Raw genomic sequence first — 20,777 nt, forward strand, 5'->3', positions numbered from 1 at the left:
GAAAGCTGTTATATTACCTTCTACATTATTTTTGTGACACAAATATTTTATCTGAAAATTTCAGCTTATCCCATTCTAACATTTTTAAGGGAAGATAGAACCATCATTCCAAAGTATCTCCTAGTTATAAGGTGGTAATTTCTTCCAGGATGATAGCTGATACGCTGCATCACTCTTTGTATCACCACTGAGGCTTGGTAAGTCTTTGGACCTGTAAAAGGAAACATAAAAATATTTATTTTGAGAGACTGGTATCCAACACACATTGTACATGAAAACTGTAGGCACAGAAAGCTCTGTACATGTAAAGCCAGTCAATTCAATATTGAGTACAAAATATTGTAGATTCCAGATGCTCTGAAGTGCCTGTATATTAGAAAAAAAATACTTCAGCCAAGTTGTTTTTTAGTTATTTAAGTCAAAATGAAAGGTATCTTAGTTGATATCCAAGTCACCTGTCAACAATTGTCTCTGGTTTCTTTTTCCTCACAGAGCTATTCTAAAACCATGGGCAGCAGGTGGACAATTTGTGCAGGTGCTACCTTTGCATTGGTACATGGTTTACACTAAGGGATACATCTAACTGAAATGGCCCATGAAGAAAAGGTGAGCAACCAGGGACTAAGGACAAAGGGAGTAAACCTTGTCTTGGAGCCTGTCAGTAGAAACAACCTACCTGCAGTATATCTTTAGAAGGCTCAGAAAGCTCATGTTCTTTCCAGAGTATGGGAATCTTCGGTGCCCCATGACTGATCCCAGGCAAAAATGCAGAACAGCTTTGCCGAACCTCCTCATTGAGCAGATTGTAGAGAAACAGGCAGTTACGTCAGCCACAGATGTGCTTATCTTCAGAGGCTCTACTCAAAGTCCTGACAAGAAAACAAGTTAGGAAACAACTCCGACCCCAGGCTCTTCTCTTGCCCACCCCAGGGTGTTTGGTGCTGCTCTGGCATTGAATCTGGTAACTGAGGGGGATGTGGGCTATGTGTGAATGCAACCTGCCTTCCTACATCGTCTTTCATTTCTGTTTAATGTATGAACTATCAAGAAGCATTCTAGTCTATTACCCATGGCTCAAACACCCATGTATAATGGATGATACATGCCAACGTGGTGGGCAAACGTTAGGCTGAGCCCTTATAGAAATATTTTCCCTGCCCTCCCCCGTCCTAGTGCCCTGAAAGACTTCTGCTCTTTGCCTCCACAGTGGCTGCCTGGGGACAGTGCTTTCTGTCATATGGCTGCACATACTTATGCTGCACATAGCTGTATGTAATTACTACTATACTGCAGCAGACATTGCCTTTTCCAGTCTGGAGAGGTCTTTGCTTCTTGATGCAGACTGAGACTCACAGGCCCACTTTCCTGGTCTGCATTTGCTTCTGCTTGGGGAATGGGTGGGCATGATGGGAAAGGAGAAAGACACAGAGGAAAAATTGCCTTTGCCTTACCTTACCTCTTCTCACACATGCACAGAATTAGATGTATTAAATCTGTTCGTTACCTGGCCCAAGATGGCACTGCTGGTCTCTCTTCCTGAGAAGCTCTTCTGTGCTGCAGTGATGTCTGGCGAGCAGGGTGAGCTGAGGACATGTCCTAAGCCCCAGGTCCCTGCTGGTGGCTGTTGCACACTGGCAGGCTGCAAGAGCTTAAAACAGCCTCCTTCCCATCTTTGAGCTTTTCCTGTGCATGTTCAGTTTAAAATGCACTGTCTTCTCTCTTGAAAGAGAAACAGAGGCAAAGGAAGGAACAGACAGGAGAAGCCCCAGGTGGGAACCCAGCAGGCAGGAGAGACAAGTTTACAGCTCTGCTTGGGCCTCTGGAAAGAGCAGAGCACCCTCTCACTGGCTGTGTGGCCTTGCCAAGTACCAACTAAAAAGCCTGTAGTAGCACTGATAAGGAGTGCAGGAGACAGTGAGTGGACAGCTTACCCTTTGCTCATCAGAAAGTCACAACCCAGCAGGGCTTGAATGGAGCCATGACACCTTCACTGTCACTCCCAGGTCAACCTCATCCCGTACTATGTGTGAGGGAAAACTAGGTGGCTGTCGCTTCAGAGGGCAGAGGATTCACAGGCTCACTTCACCTTTTATCTCCACTTCCCCAGGAAGAAGGATGCTGGAAGGATCCACTGTGACTGGACTAAAATAACTGTTCACTGTATTTTGATTAGGCTGGTAAAACATTAATTAGACCAACACCACAATTAGGCTAACAATTAGAGTAACAATCTCTTGGATCCACACAAAAGTTTTTGTTTTTGGTTTTTTTTTTTTTTTTTTTGGCTGCCCATAATTTCATTGTGTATGCAATCACAAGTCTGAAGTAAAGAGGAAGAGCAGAGCATATGGAGAGGCCTGAGGCATAGATGTAGTGCAACTGGGTGCAGGTCACCTCCACAGTATGGCTTGAACAGGGACAACCAAACAGGGCACATCTTCTCCTGTTATGAGGAGATCTGGAGCTGGGAGACACAAMAGCACTTCTTCCTCTTCCTGTGAATGAGCTGAGCCCCAAGCTACACAAGCATGCTTGAACTTTGGTGTACCCTTTTCTCCAGCATCCTTTCCTTTGTATCTTTCCTGAAATCTTCACTGCCTGTCCTTCAGGGCAAGCAGGGCTGAAACAATGTTGCACTGGGGAGTCACTCTTGCAGCAGAGAGCTCAGGTAGGATCGGACCCTACGCCTTTTTTCTGTGCTGGAAGGGCCATTTTATGGCTCAAGAAAAGCAGTAAGTCCAAATCCAGCCTGCTCAGGGCAGCCTGGAAAAAAAAAAACAATGGCTACTCCTTTGTCACCTGTTGAGGCTGCAACTCATGAAAGACATTTTGCCCTGGTAGGGATTACTTGGCCTGGTGCTTTGCAAATAGTTGCCACAAGGCTGAGGAGCTGACAAACACCAGGCTAGGAAAGAATTATGTTAAGTATCAGACTCCTTGGAGAACCTGCTATRGAGGGGCCACAGGGTGTCTCTGGAAAGATAATGGCTTTTTTCAGTTGCAGCACTGGACAATTTGATGCCCTGCTGAGGGCAAATAAAGCACACTACCATGGCAATCAAGTCAGGAAGGATAAGTCTTCCCTGGACCGTTTTGACTGCTGGGCTAAAGGACATATTAGAGTGTTTAGAAACTGGTAGGAAGAAGGAGGAGCAAGCAGACAGGATATCTGGTAACAAGATGATCACTCACATATCAAGGATCAAACTCAAAGGGAAAATTTGCTAGTGATCACGTTATTCTCTCTCTAACTGTTCCCAAAGAGCAGATCTGGCATTTGTTAGTCAATTGTACATCATGTATGAGGATGCATGCTTCAGACCTGGGAAGCAATGCTGAGGGTGGCTGGCTGTTCCTCCTATTAGTGCTCCTGGTGCTGCCCATAGCCTGCTCCTTAGCAAAAGAAAGCAGAGCTGAGCACAGAAACTGGAAAAGACCTAATTCTCTCAGCATGTTTCCATCACACCCAAGAAATATTACAGTACTGCCATATTTTGTTATGGAAAAGCAGATGTGGAGGTGATGGTAGTGGAAATGTTCTAATATTTAATATGACATTTTCTGGTGCTGAACCCCACCAATCCATGTCTTTCTATCAGCTTTGGGAAAGGTATTGGGCTGCTTTCTGGCCCAGCATTTCTCTGTTCCCAGCCATGCATCTCCAGAGTGCGAATCAACCTGTGGCCAGCATTACTTGTCACTGGGCCCTCTGTTTTTTTTTTTTTTTTTAAAAACAATAATGACCTCACAGCGTCTTCCACATCACTGACAAAGACAGTGATAATGATGGCCTAAGGATGGGTCCTGGTAGGAATCTGGATTACCGATCTCTGCCCTAAATGACTTCTGAGCCCCACTGCTAAGCCACAAATATCCAATTTTGTAAATGCACTGATTTTGTATATTGCAAATACATTCTTAAATCAGAATGTCATGCAGAATGAATCAAAAGTTCTTGCAGAAATCTATTATAACCACATACTCACCCTTCTCAATCAGATGTATCAGTTCATTTAGAAATTATGTTCAATTTTAAAGTGAAAAAAAGAACGGACTCCTTGCATAGCTTGCAGTTGCCTGTCTTGTCAGGGCAAAACCTGCCTTCTGCCATAATGCGCAGTCTCAGTCCTGGATCATCTGTGTGGTCTCAGCTTGCTTCTAGGAGGCCTGGCAAGAGCCACAGCCTGGGCAACTATGGAGGGGGGTTTCTTTGGCAGATATAGTGACACTGCAGGGTGAGCAGACACAGGTTCTGCAGTGCACCTGCAAGGGGACATTAGAAAGCCTAGGAAAGTAGCATGGCAAGATGACCTCCCCTCTCTGTTTGGGAGAGTCTTGCTCAAATACATCTATTTCAATGTTTTCTGTTTTAAGTGCAAGTGAAGATGGAAGTGTTACAAAAGGGTTCACACAGTAAACTGACAGTGGAAAGCTCTGCCACTATAGGAAAGAATGTGAAAGATTTGGAATTTAACAGTAGTGCTGGAGTATACTGAGGGCTGGCATATCACATGATTATGGCATGATCTGGGTCCCAGAGCTGAAAAAGGCCAATCCTTACATGCTAAAGAAAGAGAGAGAGACGCAAGCAGAAAGGGAGATCACAAAGGCTGAGGTTCAAAGCCTTTTATTAAAAAAAAAAAAAAAAAAGGATGGAAAGTTAACATGAAATCAAGGCTGAATACACAAGGAAGAGGGATGTATCTTTGTCAGGTTTCTTAAAGAGCAGACATATTTCTGTTTCTTTGAATAGTCTATTTGTCTCATCTCATAGCATACTAATTTAATGCTTTGCTAAGATATGAGATTTTCTTCTTCACTGGAGTGGCATAAAAATATATCTGTCAACTCATATTATATACATATGTATGGGCTGTATTTCTTTTCTATGGGAAAATATCACTATGTCAGTAATTAAAATTAAGTAACTTCATACTTATTTTCTCTATCTTGCGAAAAACTTTCCTTTGTACAGTAAATCTGAATCTTCTTCTTAGGTTAGCATCAACTCCACTACGTTTCTGCAATCTTTTTAGGCACAGATATAAGGTATGGTTTATATGCCAGTTTGCTCCTAAGGTTTGAGAAAGAACTACCTGAACAGCGGGAGAGGTCTAGACTCCTGTCAGCCCAGAGAAAAATTGGTTATCATGCCACCCTGAGCACAGGGTACAGCAAAACTGTGATTCAGGACATTTACCATAGGACATTTAATCTAGATCCTAATAAATGGGAAGGTGTGGGTCACACACAGAAATCTGGATAGGAAAGGAGCAGTGCAACATGAGAATAGAAGTCAGGGTTCAGATTTCTTTTTAAAATAGGCATTATCCATACAATGTGGTCTCTGCTATAGCTAATGATGCCTGGGCTAGGCTGGCAGGAAAGTTAATACCATAGCTTAAAACCTCCCCTGTCTTTTTTCTACACACAACTCTTGGAGGTTTTGGGAGCCATGCCTGTAAATATTTGCTCATCAGAAAGCTTCAGTGAAGCTACAGGATGTTAGCTTTGTCCAGGCATTAGCAGAAAGCAGACATCCATCTGTCATAGAGGCAAGGGCTGCTTTGCATAAACACCGTCAGGGAATGAACTGTGGGAGTGAAGCAACAGTAATGAATGCAGCCAGTGTTTCAAAAAGCCTGATAAAATGCACTAAATATACTTTCACTTAATGACAGAACTGCAAAAATTGATGCAACAGAGAGCTCTCTGATTTCTCAGCAAAGCGTAAAACTTGTCATATTAATATCACATCTTCAACAAGGTGTCTTGGTTGGTGTTAGAAAGCAATCCTTTTTCTTACCAGAGCAACAGTTAGTCTCTAAATGCCATTTAAAAGACAGCTACAACCATAAAAGTCAATAAACTAGGTGAAAATATTTCAAAGTTGACCCTCCTTTTGCTGTAAGATGCATAGATAGGAAGAGTAGACTTGCTGGGGGGTTGAAGGGAATGAGGGGGTTGGGGTGGAATGAGAGACAGCATATGAAAAATATGCCCTGAAGTTTGGGGTCCTCTAATGGGTAAAAYCTGACCAAACTCTCAGATGTTACAAGATAATTGCATTAAAAAAGATGCTGCATGTGCTGGCTGACCCCCACTGCAGAGAGGTTTGCTGTCTCCACACATCCATGCCACAGGGAAGTGCTACTCTTCAGCCCTGCTGCCTGCCATAATGGTAACCTCAGTTCTCAAGTTGGGGACATCTCTGTGAGATGTACAGTCTGGCACACATAGCCTCCCTTCTTCCCTGCTCTGCAGGGTCAGTATTGCAAGAGGTTGATAAAAAATAAGAAACAAGCCAGCCAAGCCAAAGCAACTGACATCATTGAGAGCAATGGCAGGACACAGATGACCAGGAGAAGGGAAGGAATCCATTATCTGTAAGTTAAAAACAGCTTCTTCCCCATATTCTGTTTTATCCCATCTAATATTCCTCTCCTAAAGATAAAAGTCTCTGTTGGATGTATGATGGTGATCTGGAAGCACTTCCGTGCAAGAGTGGAGCTTGCTGGAGGGAGCAGACCTCCCCCTCGGCACCAGGCAGTCTCCAGAGAATCCTACATGAGCATTGGACAAAATATAGTTGTTTTCAGGCTAAAAGAGAGAGGGAGAGAGAGACAGAGAGAGGGAGGGAGAGAGAGAAAGAAAGCAGTTAGGCTTTTTTGTGGTATTTTGCCTGTATTAATTTGCCTGGTGACCAAAGCAGACTGGCAAGGAGGGGCTGTGAGTCTGTTCCCTGCCCTATCACCATGCGATGGATGTATCAGGGCTTTTCTTCACTAGTCCTACAAGCTACTGAACCCCAGGCAGGAATGGAGTCAAGCCCTTCAAGATACCCAGAAGGCACCTAGTATAACTAGTTGGAGAATATAGAGGAGGCAAGAGTCCGAGGTACAGACAGCAGAATCTGGCCTTTAGGAAGGAGCAGGAGATGCTTTGACAGTATTTTATGAACCAGAGGCTAATATAAAAGACTCCTGTGAGACAGCAAGGCACCCTTCTAGCAATAAGAGATGCCCATCAATGAGGAACAAGCTACTGTGGGGACAGTACTCATCAGGGCAGGAGAGGTAGGTAAACAGGAAGGCAGGACAGGACACTGGGACCCCCACACACTATGCATCTTTGCCCAGCTGATGCTGCTGCAGGCTAGGGAAGCATTACTGAAAAGATAGGCTCCTCTGAGATCTAGACTGGCTCACCATGCTATCAGCTCCAGACTAGAAGTCCTTATGCTCTTGGGCCTCCAGCAGGGCCAAGTGGTTTTCAAACCATATGCCCTCCCCATACAGCCCTAGTCTTGGCTGTTGGCTGTGATGCCAAGACAGTCATTTGTGATAACAGCCCCGAAGGGTGCCACTGTGCTCAGATCTCATGCTGCAGAACTTGCCCTGCAATGCCTGAGAATTAGCAGCAGCCTAATGGGATTGACAGAGGTCTAGATAAGTGCTCTGCATAGGCTGGAGGGGGGCACTCTCATGTATGAGAACACCTAAATGACTCAGCAGGGTCTTAATGGATCTTATCTGGGAATACTGAGACACTTGAAATCTGCTGGTTGATCTCATCTCTGTGCCTGTAAAACAGGACACAGCAGTTTCTTCATCTCACATGTGCTTTGTACCACCCCACTGAGCATATCAGTGCATGGCTGGAATCACTCCATATATAGAAAGGACAGCTAAACAAATCATATAGAAACCAGACACATAGAAAGTCACCTCCTAAAGGGAAGAGTTTATGCTCATTATTTTTTGCTCTGCAACTCTCGGCACAAAGAAAAGCTCCTAAAGTCTTCCTCTCTGGCCATAAAGCAAGGCAATTGCTGTCTAGCAATCAGGCAGCACATGCCCTTCYTGGGCTAACATCTCCAAGAAATCTCAGCAAAGAAAACACTGAGCTCAAGAGCAGAGTAAGTTCCTTACCTTGAGTCCGCTCTCCTGGCTCAACAAGGAGCTGTGCATCCCATAGGAATTCATGGGAGTTTCCAGTGTCCTGCTAATGCTCTCAAAGTGCTCTGCAGACAAATTCTGGAAAGGGTGTTGGGATGCTGAGGGAACAGAGCTTGGCTGTTTCTTGGAAATAAGCTGGCATGAAGAAGAAGGGAAAAAAACAGAGCATGGAATCATCTCTTCCTGGGACCCCCTACTGTCCACAGTTTCCATGCTGGATAATCCTTTCAGGTTAAAGTGTACTGTTGACACAGTGGGCCCATCCACTGGACTTGAGCAGCCCTGGCACTGGGGGTTCAAGTCTTGGTCAACGCTATAGTAATCAGGCTGAGCTGGGGACCCCAGGAGTGGAGAAACATAGTCCTGCCACGGGCTATTGCTGCTGCCAGGGAGGAAGTGTGGAGAGAAGGTGGGGTTGTGGCCACACAACCCATTCATCAGCAAATGTTGGCTGGCCTTGTGTTTCAGCCGGCTTGGCAGTCCCAAACATCCCAGGTCCTGACTGTGAAGRGAAGATGGCTGAAGAGCACCTTCTTGGATGAAATGCATAGCTGGGAATTCACTCTCTAGCTGCTGAGCCCTGTGTGGCTCCTGTGGGCATGGAACTCCCATAGGTGAGCCCTGCAGGCCCAAACTGGAAGCTTTGGACCATTGAGTGCCCTGTGTGAGCTGGAAGAAGTGGAGCAGGCCCTCTTCCCCAGCTGGCCTCCACTGCAAGCCATCAGACAGCTGTTTCTCTTCCTCTAATGGCTTCAGCAGCAATGAGGATAGCTGCCCCAGTGTAGTGTGGAGGGGCTGTTTCAGTGATGGAGTAGCTGCCTGGCCCTGGGCAACTCCAAACTGCTGCATTTGTTGGGAAATGCCCTTGTCCTCCACATGGGCCTGGTACATACTGAAGCCTTCATTCAGACTCTGGGTTGTGTCCAGCAAGGGCCAGACCTGTTGTCCCCCCTCATAATTGTTCATTAGAGACTCATGGATGTAGGAGAGAATCTCATTGTTGGTTAGGAAGTTGTTGAGGGACAGGGAGTGATCAGGGTCCATATCAACCATCACCATTTTCTCATCCAATAGCAGGAGCTCTAAGTCTTTGACATTTAAACCAAGACTCTCCAGTGCACTGGACAGCTCACTTCTGGAACAGCTCTCATCACTGCTAATTGAGAGGGAGTCCAAGGTGGTCAAAAGAGGGTCATCCTCCTGCAAATCCATCAGCTCCTGCGTGAGGCTATAATCCCATGAGGAAATTGGGGCAGTGACAGTACTCCAGGGCTCTCTTTGTGCACCCCACAAAGGCACATCCCCCAAGTGGTTCAAGAAACTGCTGTTGACGGAGTGTGTGGGAGCTGGATGGGAGATGTACACTGCCTCATCCTGTTGCATTATAGTGCCCAGCAGAGAACTGGGGTCTACATTATCCTTCTGGGAGCACTCTCCATTGCTGTGGGAGGTCTTCTTGGACTTGTTATTCTTCTCTTTGCTCTGGAAAGGATCAGGGAAGCCTGGGAGAGGGTGAATGGTTTGGTATAAGAGTGCCTCTCCTGTAGCAAAGGTAAAGGGAAGATGCATAGACCGTTTTCTGAGGTGCTCTCCTCCTTCTTCATCTCTGCACAGAAGGARGAAGAATTAGGTATGGTATGTGCATACACACTGCTAGCTACTTCCTACAAAGGGTCACTGTGATCCCAGTAACCCAAGACTCTTTTGCTGTTACTAGCCTGTACACACTGAGGGGAACCATACACACACACACATTTGTAATGTAAGTGAGGATAATAGAATTTGGCTGGACAAAAGTCACCCCTTTGCGGTATTCATCTATGATGCAGTCATCCTCTTAGGACAAAGATGTTGGGTTGCTGTGAAACTGTAAACACATTTGAGGTCTCTGTTGTTTCTGCTCCCACGTGAGCAGGTTGTGGGAGTTGGTAACAGACTGGATCTTCACCAGGGACACAAGCCAGAGCACTGCTGCAGGCTAAGCCTTGAAAGAGCTCACGTCTGGGCAGGGACTGCCCAGTCTTAAGTCAGAGTCAAAGAGCACACATAAACCCATTTTTCAGACTCCAGGTGTCAGTCCTGCTCTCCCACCCACCCCCTGCAGCAGCAGCAGAGCAAGATCAGTATCACATTTGAGAACTTCTAAAGCAACTGAGTGTGATGTGTCCCTACAGCAGCTGGAGAGAAGTCACCAGTCTCTCCAGGGTAAGTCTGGACTGGTGCCCAGACACCAGAGCAGAGCATATGAGCTGTCGGGCACCACTGAGCACTCTGTCTTACTTGCAGATGCCTTGCAGAGGGGAATGAGGATGAACAACAGCACAATGTCTTATGACTGCTCCTTTAAAAGATGCAAGAAGTGATGAAGAACTGAACATCCTGCCCTGTTTGTTTTATCCCAGAGTCCACACTTATGGAAAAGGTCTATTCACCCCATCCCAGCTAGGGCTGACCCAGTCAGCACTCACACAAGTGGTCTCTGTGTAGCAATAATATACTCAGGTTTGCCGTTCCTGTAGACAAGCCGTGCGTTGGCCTGCACCCACTTCCACCGGTTGTCCTTCGTCAGGAGGCGGAAGACTGTCAGGCCGCTCTCGCCGGTTTTCATCACTGACAGGAGAAAACAAACATCTGGCAAGGCCTGTGCAGCACATCACAGGAGGCAGGGGCTGATTTGAGAGATGCAGCTGTTTCCAAGGCTCCAGCCCTACAAACATGTGAATCCTCCAACAGACAGACCCATTGCACTTGGGCAAAACTCCCTGCCCAGGCAATTGCCAGCATGGTGCTCTCTCCACAAGGAGTATATCCTAAATGTCACCTTTTCTGACATCTTCCCCTCCCACAGGCAGGTAGAATAGGCAGCTGCTCAGGCTTTCAAAGGGATGGATAATAAAGATATCCAAACAGGAAGTTCCTCCACTCAACTGGAGTCAGCTTTACACACTAGGAGCATATTCTGAGCAAAGAAACACTTGAGGCATGAATTTGCTGGCCTGAACCACAGGATAAAATGATATGGAGTGAGACAGGGGATCGACTGGAAGACATAAGGGCAGATTTATTGCTTGTAGAAGTCAGTACAAATATCAGCAGTGACCTGCTGATTTCCTACACTGGCTGCAGGCACAGCCTGGGTTGGTTATAGGAGGGAAAAGGAGGAGGGAAACTGAGACTAGGGAAAAGGCAGCACAAAGCATGCTTTATTAGAGTCTGCATTTCAAACAGGCAATCCTTGCTATGTGTCAGTTTCCATGTGGTCTCACAGAAACTGAGGATCCCTCAAACTGACTGGGCCAGACCACCTCGTCCCTCTGCTGCTATGTGGCGAATAAGACACTGCAGAGATACACCTTTCCCTGGGATGCCCTTCCAACCACTAGTGCTTTACATGCAAACTGCTGCCAAAGTGTATCCAGAGCAGCCTTTTTAACTGTTTGGCATCCACAAATACCCATAAACCTGCAACAGGCTTAAAACTGTTGACTTCCACAATGTCCTGCAGTTGCACAYGTGACACTTTAACCATGCAAAGCAAAAGAACATGGTCTTGTACATCTAAACACCCTACCCAATGTGGGCAGGTGCCCACGGGTACTGAGGCAGCTGGCAGATGTTATTGCCAAGCCACTCTCCATCATCTTTGAAAGGTCCTGGAGAACTGGAGAGGTGTCTGAGGACCAGAAGAAAGACAATGTCACTCTAGTCTTCAAGAAGGGCAAGAAGGAGGACCCAGGCAACTACAGGCTGGTCAGCCTCACCTCCTGCCCTGGAAAGGGGATGGAACAGTTCATTTTGGTTGTCATTTCCAAGCATATGGAGGAGAAGAAGGTGATCAGGAGTAGTCAGCATGGAGTCACCACGGGCAAAGCGTGCTTAACCAATCTGCTAGCCTTCTCTGATGGCATGACTGGCTGGGTAGGTGAGGGGAGAGCAGTGGACACTGTGTACCTTGACTTCCGCAAGGCTTTTGACACTGGCTCCCAGAACATCCTCCTGCATAAGCCCAGGAGGTGTGTGTTAGAYGAGTGGACTGTGAGGTGGACTGAGAACTGGCTGAAAGGCAGAGCTCAGAGGGTTGTCATCAGTGGCGTGGAGTCTAGTTGGAGGCCTGTGGCTAGTGGAGCTCCCCAGGGCTCAGTACAGGGTCCCATCCTGTCCAGCTTCTTCATCAATGACCTGCACAAAGGGACAGTGTGCCTCCTCAGCAAGTTTGCCGATGATACCAAGCTGGGAGGAGTGGCTGATACCTCTGAGGGCTGTGCTGCCATGCAGAGAGACCGGGACCGGCTGGAGAGCTGGCCGGAGAGGAACCTCATGAGGCTCAACAAGGGCAAGTGCAGAGACCTGCACGTAGGGAAAAATAACCCGAGGCACCAGTACAAGCTGGGGGCTGACCTTCTGGAGAGCAGCGCTACAGAGAAAGACCTGGCAGTGCTCGTGGATGACAGGTTGAGCACAAGCCACTAATGTGCCCTTGTGGCCAAGAAGGCCAGTGGTATCCTGGGGTGCATTAGGAAGAGTGTTGCAGCAGGTCGAGGGAGGTGATCCTGCCGCTCTACTCAGTCCTGCTGAGGCCACATCTCGAGTACTGTGTCCAGTTCTGGGCTCCCCAGTACAAAAGAGACATGGAGTTCAGCGTAGGGCTACAAAAATGATCAGAGGGCTGGAGCACCTGCCCTCTGAGGAATAGCTGCGAGAGCTAGGCCTCTTTAGCCTGGAGAAGAGAAGATTGAGGGGGGATCTTATCAATGTGTCTAAGTACCTGAAGGGAGGGTGTCAAGGGGACGAGGACAAAGTCTTTTCAGTTGCCCCGTGTGACGGGACAAGAGGCAATGGGCAGAAATTGAACCACAGGAAGTTCCRCCTGAATGTGAGGGGGAATTTCTTCCCTGTGAGAGTGACAGAGCACTTGAATAGGTTGTCCAGAGAGGTTGTGCAGTCTCCTTCTCTGGAGATATTCAAGGCCCGCCTGGATGCTACCCTGTCTACCACGCTCTAAGTGACCCTGCTGAGCAGGGAGGTTGGACTAGATGATCTTCAGAGGTCCCTTCCAACCTTACTGATTCTATGATTCTATGATTTTAAGGACCCTCAGACAGCTCCTCTAGGCTTAAGAATCATTTGTTGAACATCTTCTCTCACAGAAGATATACTATACTAAAGCTCATTTTAGAGGTTAGAAATGTGTTAATTCAGGCTCTTCCCAAGGCCAGCATGTGTCCTGAGTAGGTACAGGATCATACTTTCTTGGACTCAGCTACTTTGAAGCATTTGTTATCTGTCTCTCATTTTGGGCCAGGCCTGCAAAGACACCCTTGTCCAACAGACAACAGGTTTGTATGGATAAACACAGGTTGGGATGCTTCAGAATGCTGGGCGATGTAACAGAGCTAGAGTGTCTGAATTACCAAGTGCCGACCAGGCCCATAAGACGCTAGAGGCTGTGCCTCTCTTCTGTTTTCCTGCTCAGTCAGAAGGAGGCAAAACTGAATGGAGAACACATCCCTGTGGGATCACATAACACAGCTGTCAATATATTCTTTATCAAGGCTGTCAAAGGCATCCATATCTCAAACCTTCCCAAGTCATGGCTAGTGTGGGTCTAGGCAGTGACTATCCTGATCCTGGTATAAGGACTAGGTCAATATAGTTGGATGGAAAAAATCAGGCCAGGCAGGGAAGGGAACTGTGAATAGGCAGGGGTTTCACAGCATTAGCCTGCCCTGACTGGCATATGCAAATACACCACCATCCTGGCTAAATACACCTCACAACATATCACACTGTGGCTTGCTGACAAAGTGGAGTCATTGTCACCTCAGGCCAATAACCATAGTCCTGCAGCGTCACCTCAAGCTCCCCACAACAGGAGTATCACGGCAAGGCATAAAACATAATATGCAACTGGCAAGAAGCTGCCTTGCTTGACAGGACAGCAGAAGGAGCTACCATAGTCCAAGCCCACCTATCAACCTCAGAGGTGAGCACCAGGGACAAGGAAAGGAAGCCTTACTTCTGACATGGTTCTCTGCACAATACAGCATGTCAGCAGCATGGATGAACTGGTAACCAGTGCCATACATCCGCAGTTCGGCCTCAGTGTAGCCCAAAATGATCTCCCCCCTGTGGGAGAGTGAGAAAACACCATGATCAGAGGCAGAGCACAAGTGGGATATCACACAGACACAGCACGAACCAATGTCAGGAAACACACAGCACCACAGCATGTTCCCTCCTCAAATCAGCTTTGTTACTTACTTGGCATCACACGCCAAGGGGGTAAAGTCCAGCTTGTGCTTTGTCCTGAAGACTGTGTTCCTGGTTCTGATCTCCAGAATAGATGGGGGCTGCAACGGGGTGGAGATAACAAAGAGGGCAAGCTGGGCTGGCAATGGAGACCCATCTTTGGACCTTTTGTTCTGCCCATGAAGGAATTTCAGCCTGCCTTGAAGGTTTAAAGCCTTGAAAGAGAAGAAAAGTTCAGTATCACACATTAAACTGAAAAGAGAGGGAAGAAAACTGCAAGGAAAGCAAGCCATCTCACTGGAAAGTTGATGCAAATAACTCGCAGGGGATACTAGCTCTCCACCAGTAGTAGTGAATCTCCATGGCAGTACAGAGAGGAGATACACATGTCCTGAACCAACTCCTGACACAGTAACACTGTAGGGCCTACTTACCTGTGCTCCAGGAATATTCTTCCTTGCAGCTCCACCATTCCTAGGTGAATTCAGACACACAGCCTGCATAATCCCATTATGTGAGCACCAGCAATGCGGTGAAGGCCATGATCCAAGCAAGTGTTGGGTTTATTTAAGAGGAACATAAAAAAGTAGCGATGTATTCCAGCAGAAAATCACCAGACTAGGCGTCTTTTGATCTCAGATTGCTTGTTGGCACCAATTCTTTGCATACTTGCACTCTCAATACACGCACAGTGACACAAACAAATCAAAAGCATATTTCAGCTCCTGGGCTTTGAGGAATGGGGTTATTTTGCTATTTCAAAAAGGTCTTGGCTTTCTTGCTCCCTGCTAAAATTAAGCTGCTAAAATTAAAGAAATGCTAAGTTGAGCTTCCCACGGCAGCAACCTGTCGCTCTCTTTTCCTGTAGCCAAAGCCTGACAGTGCAGGGCTTAGCTACACAATAGCTGCAGAAGCAGGCACATGTTGCAGTTGCTCTAGTTCAGTGCATCATGCAATGCACGGCCTATTTTTTATTCTAACAAAACTACATCACAGCCCCAGCAAGGGTCATAGAATATAGAATTGCTTCCAAACAATGGACAACCAGACCTTTTTTTTTTTTTTTTATATATTTAGTTGCAAACACAAAGTAGAATGAGAAAGGGAGAAAGAAACAGGGTTATTTCCTCTAAGATTATGAAGATAATCCCATTAACTTGCAGCAGCAGGAAGGGATGAGCACTGCCTATCTGATATGAAGACATATATTCAACATAAAAACCTGACAAACTGCATGGGAAAAAACGTTTAGTAAAGATTCAGCATCTTTAAGCCTCCCACAAAGGACTAAGACTCTTTCTATTGTTCAGTTTTGGACAGACGGAAAAAACGGTCAGAGCAACTTTGCCTTTCTTACTGTTGCATTCCTCRCCACAGATTAAAACTGAACACTGTTTTGATGTGTACTGATATTTAGCATGGCTAGTTCATTGTCACTGTGGAACAAGCTCTCCCAGGCTCTAAGAGCGTCAGCAGCAGCACCTTGTTACTCTGTAGCCAGATAATGTACAGCCTCTGAGGAAAAACCTTTCTCCATCTGTCAGCTGCCAAGCACCCAATGGTAGGGCTGTACTCAAGGTTTCTGTGCAAGTGAAAGCTTCAGAGTTCAACATCAGCCTCCCTAGTGCTCAAGCAAGTCTAGCAGCCTGCCCAAGGGGTGTCATTAGGGGCTCGCTTGGGCAGAGCACATGTTACATTACTCAGAGCTGGCTACRCTGCAGGCAGAGACAGCTCCAGGAGGCCCTGCAGCCCAGCACTGCAGAGAGGAACAAAACCTGCGCAACAAGGCTGTATACACAAACCAAATATATGAAGAACAGTGGAAAAGACTTATTGTTTAGGTAGGTAGATGCCGTATACAGCAGAGAAGAGCTCTGGGTCTTCTAGGTCAACTCTTACACTGCGGCATGGACACCTAAGGGCAAGCCTGCACCCATCCTAGTATGGAGGTGGCAGTGTAGATCTGTATTCACCAGGAAGCCAGATGAATTATCCAGGAGGCAGCGAAACCGGCACACAAAGCTCCTTTCGAGGAAGGCAGAGTTTTCTGGTGGCATCTGATCAGGCTTGTAGGTGACAGCAGAAGAGCCAAGACTCTTCTCCCCTATAGGAGAGAAACAGAGAGAGAGAGGAGCCAAAAGCAGGCAGTCCCCAGCAAAGGTTGGAGGTACTCAGCAGCATTTACACAGTCAGTGTCAACAGCTGCAGCAGACTGCAAAGCACAGCAACAGAAAACCCATAGCTTGTTGGAGGACTCTGTAGCCTGAGCCACAGATTTGGGCCCCATTTAAGCAATAGATGGGTTCTGGGTTCTGTAGCATACAACACAGCAGTGGACATGTAGACCATCTCCACTCCAAGGATGCATGTTGTGSCTTTGCTCTCCTATGTTAGGACATGTCCTTGCTGTCACGGTGACAGCCACATGCAAAGAAATAATCAAAATCTTTGCTGCTTGCAGCAGGGCAGGATTCTGCTGAGGAACATCTTATGTCAGCCTGGATACCCGGGTCCCAGCCTGTGCTTACCTTCAGAAGAGGGTTCACCCTCAGCAGTGTGAGGTGGATTGAGGGCCCAGTGGAGGTTGCGCCTGAATTCCTGCTGGTCCTCACTGTGTATCAGCTGGAATACACTCCGGTGCATGACATCTGTCTAAAGGAAAGAAGTAACATACGAATTCTGTGGCCTGTTCCCAGATGCTAGTTTTCGTGGCCTGGCTGGGAACAAACCTCTGTGTTGCTTGCCACATCTCACTCGATTTCCTCTGTGCTCAGCTAGGTCCCTGATGGAACAAGGTTTGACACTTTTCACTGGATCTGATCCCAGTGATGCTGGTGGGAACAGAGAGCATGCCTGGATCTAAGGACCTTTTGACCATGTTGGGTCAGATCTGCCTCACTCTGTCCTAAAGAACCACCACCAGCAGCAATACAGCTCCCCAGGAGAGGGTGCCTTCTGCTACATTTCCTCCCTTCGCATAGTGCTGCTTTCCCTGAATGAACCTGTGGGCTACTAGCATGACAGAGAGCTGCCCGGAGGAGCTATTGCACAGAATTAAGCCCTATGGATAAGATAGCCCCTAAAAAGAAGAGAGTCTTTTGTAAAGTCAAGGGCACCATGGCATGCTTCTTAGAGGACATCCACAGCAGAGGCATACCCTTCCTTGATGACTGTGCTAGAGAAAATGATACCACATCAAACACCACATGAGCTTACCATCCAGGACTGCAGCTAGACCACTTACTGTCCTACTAGCAGACCTTAACCTGGCTAAATTAAAATGATCCTGGGAACAGCTCATCCTGGACAGCATTTCCAAGCATGTGAAGGATAAGAAGGTGATCAGGAGTAGTCAGCATGAATTCACAAAGGGGAAATCATGCTTAATCAACCTGATCGTCTTCTATGACAGAATGACTGCATGGGTAGATAAGGGGAGAGCAACAGTTGTTATTTATTTCAACTTTAGTAAGGCTTTTTGACACTGTCTCTCATAACATCCTCACAGGCAAGCTCAGGAAGTGTGGGCTAGATGGACAGTGAGGTGAATTGAGAACTGGTGGAACGGCGGAGCTCAGAGGTTGCAATCAGTGGGCAAAGCCTAATTGGAGGTCTGTAGCCAATCAACACTGGAGCCAATCCTGTTCAACTTATTCATCAGTGTCCTGGATGAAGGGACAGTGTCTCCTCAGCAAGTTTGCTGACGATACAAAACTGGGAGGAGTGGCAGATACACCAGAGGGCTGTGCTGCCATTCAGAAGGACCTAGATAGGCTAGAGAGCTGGGCAGAGGGGAACCTCATGAAGTTCCAGAAAGGGAAGGGCAGAGTCCTGCACTTAGGGAGCAACAACCCCATGCACCAGCACAGGCTGGGGGCTGACCTGCTGGAAAGCAGCTCTGCAGAGAAGGATCTGGGAGTCCTAGTGGACAAGCTTACCATGACCCAGCAGCATGCCCTTGTGGCCAAGGAGGTCATCAGTWTCCTGGGATGCATTAGGAAGGGCATTGTCAGTAGGTCAAGGGGGGTGAACCTTCCCTTCTATTCAACCTTGTTGAGGTGTCTAGTTCTGGGCTCCCCAATACAAGAGAAGCATGGAGCTACTGGAATGAGTCCAGTGAAGGGCTACTAAGATGATTAAGGGACTGAAGCATCTCTCCTATGAGGAAAGGTTGAGAGAGCTAGGATTGTTCATCTTGGAGTACAGAAGACCGAAGAGGGATCTCATCAGTGTTTAAATATCTGAAGGAAGAGTGTAAAGAGGATGGAGCCAAGCTCTTTTCAGTGGTGCTCAGCAATAGGACGAGAGGCAACAGGCACAAACGGAAACACAGGAAGTTCTGTCTGAACATGAGGAAAAACTTCTGTGCAGGGATGGTGAGAATTCCCCGTGTATTCCCAGTCACCAAGACAGGAACTTACACTGTCGGATTGCTGCAACCCTCCACATAGCCCTCTGCAAAAACTGCACAAATGATTAGTGGGACAAACTTAACCATGAAAACATATGAATGTCCATCTACCCTTATGGCCATGGAGGAATTATAACTCACCCAGCTCATAGCCCCACTCCTGAGCATGGCCCCAGAAGCCTACAGTTTGGGGAACAGCCTTCATGACAGTGGGAAATTTAACATTGTTAGAAAACATTAAATTGCCAAGTGCACTGAGATGAGGTTTTCCTATCAACAGGCTTTGCTAGCCTGGCTGCTCTGTCCCAAGGACTGTGTTGGGGTGCAAAACCACAGAAAAGACTCTAAACATTTTTCTTTTCCCTTCACCTTTGGCTCAGTACAGCTAGGGCACTTCTTAAATTTCACATCTTAAATTCCCAAGTCACCAAATTCACAGGGAGGGTAAAAAGCTTTGCATGTTGCAGCTCTCCTCCCCCTGCTTTTCCTGTGATGATTTCTGAGCCTTACGAAGGGAAAGATACTCTGAGTTCACAGTAATGTCAATGTCTTGCTTTCTCCCAGTGTACACAATCCAAAGAGACCTACTACCTCTCCAGAGCTCCCAGTAGGGAACTTAAGCCTATCCTCCACCACTGAGCAAGTGCTTGGTGATGCATTTAGCAAGCGTAAACCCACTACAGCAAATCACAGGCATTCCACTAACCTGCTGAAATCCCAGATAGTCCTGAATTGTATGTGAGGAGTAAAATATCAGTCCTTCTGATGTCACAACCAACACAAAGCCATTGAGTGCCTAGGGGAGAGAGAAGGCCATCAGTAAGATGTCATGCTCACATCACCCTTTTCTAACAGGGCAGTAGGTTTCATTCTGCTTGGACACTAGGTAACTCAAGTTCTGGCTATCCCAGCTAGCAGGCACCTGAGTCACTGCCCCTCCAAGGAAAATGTGTATAGCAGTACATAAATTAAGCACAGGAAACCCTGGAAGAAAAGGAGTTGCTGGAGAGTGAAAGGACAAGGCATCAGCATTACAGCCAAGCAACCAGAGGGGAAGGAGATCATGAAGGCATACAGCACATGTAGGGAATGCCTTGTCTTCTCTGGTCTGTTCAGTACAGCTACAGCTTGAGGGATCACACAGGTGCAGACCTACCTCTGACATACACAAATCCTCAGGCATGGCAATGCTACAATTGTTAACATAGCAGCTTTTAAGGCATTCAGCTTAGGGAACAGAAGGTTGACTTAAACGCACCTCTTGCCTATCATTAGTCTTATGTTCATCCTCCATCAGCTGTGAGGACGGCACTGATAAGGGTCAGCCCGCTGCTTCTTAACAGCATCTTGCTACCATAACACCAGGTATATGTTAGCTTTTACCAGATCTGCCAAAGCACTGTTCAGGCAGCTTCTTGGTTTCATAATCTTTCTGCAGGAAAGAAATAATGCCAGCCACCTCAATACTTGCAATGGCTATATATGTATACTGTATTATGGAAGGTCAGGGCCACAGCAACACACAGCCTTTATAGGCATCTGCTAGCCTACTTTAAAAACAGCCTATGGCACAGTCTGAAGCAAAGTGAATTTCTTACAGTTGTGTTTACTTCTGTAACAGCCAGTGTTTGCCTGCTCATCCCTAGAGGTTATTCTGAAACTCAGAAATAAAGAAGCTTGCAAGGCCCACCAACTGCTATCTTTTGCTCACAAAAGAACCTCAGCTTTCATCACAAATCAAATTCAAACATCTGAGTGCAGTGGAAGAAGAGCTTGAAAATAGAAATGCCAATATATTTACACCCAAAAGGTAAACAAAAAATGGACAGAATTTATTCTTTTGGGAAAATCTTGGCATTTGTCTTTTGGTTTTTCTTTATTTTGTTTTCCTTGATTTAACACTGGACCTTGATGATAGGGAGGCTTCTTCATGTTCTTCATGTCATCTCTTCATGAACATAGAGGCAATGTCAATAGCTTCCAGTCCATTTTCCATCAGTGCTAGCTCACCGATAGCTAACATAATGTTGCAACAGGAGAGAACATCCAGACTGAGGATGGTAATTTGTTTAAAAAAGAAAAAAAAAAGAAAAGAAAAAACATGAGCAAACATGAAGAAATACTTTTCCTGGTATCTGTAAACACAGTGTGGTGACGAG

The 20,777-nt window shown here is 46.6% G+C and overlaps 1 protein-coding gene across 1 annotated transcript in view; it reads right to left on the minus strand.

Moving 5' to 3' along the window:
* Positions 1-4,659: 4,659 nt before the first annotated feature.
* Positions 4,660-20,777, minus strand: part of LOC146596156 (aryl hydrocarbon receptor-like) — a 51,040-nt gene continuing 34,922 nt past the window's right edge. The window contains exons 4-11 of the mRNA XM_085304379.1: positions 19,325-19,414; positions 16,736-16,859; positions 16,181-16,311; positions 14,220-14,422; positions 13,975-14,084; positions 10,427-10,568; positions 7,932-9,564; positions 4,660-6,600 (exon numbers count right to left, since the gene is read on the minus strand). Of these exons, the coding sequence (XP_085160505.1) occupies positions 6,445-6,600; positions 7,932-9,564; positions 10,427-10,568; positions 13,975-14,084; positions 14,220-14,422; positions 16,181-16,311; positions 16,736-16,859; positions 19,325-19,414 (2,589 nt within the window). The 3' untranslated portion in view covers positions 4,660-6,444. The remainder of the gene's footprint in view (positions 6,601-7,931; positions 9,565-10,426; positions 10,569-13,974; positions 14,085-14,219; positions 14,423-16,180; positions 16,312-16,735; positions 16,860-19,324; positions 19,415-20,777) is intronic.

This window comes from Rhea americana, unplaced genomic scaffold, assembly GCF_003343005.1.
Source record: "Rhea americana isolate MKP2758 unplaced genomic scaffold, rheAme1 scaffold_209, whole genome shotgun sequence".
Lineage (NCBI taxonomy): Eukaryota > Metazoa > Chordata > Aves > Rheiformes > Rheidae > Rhea > Rhea americana.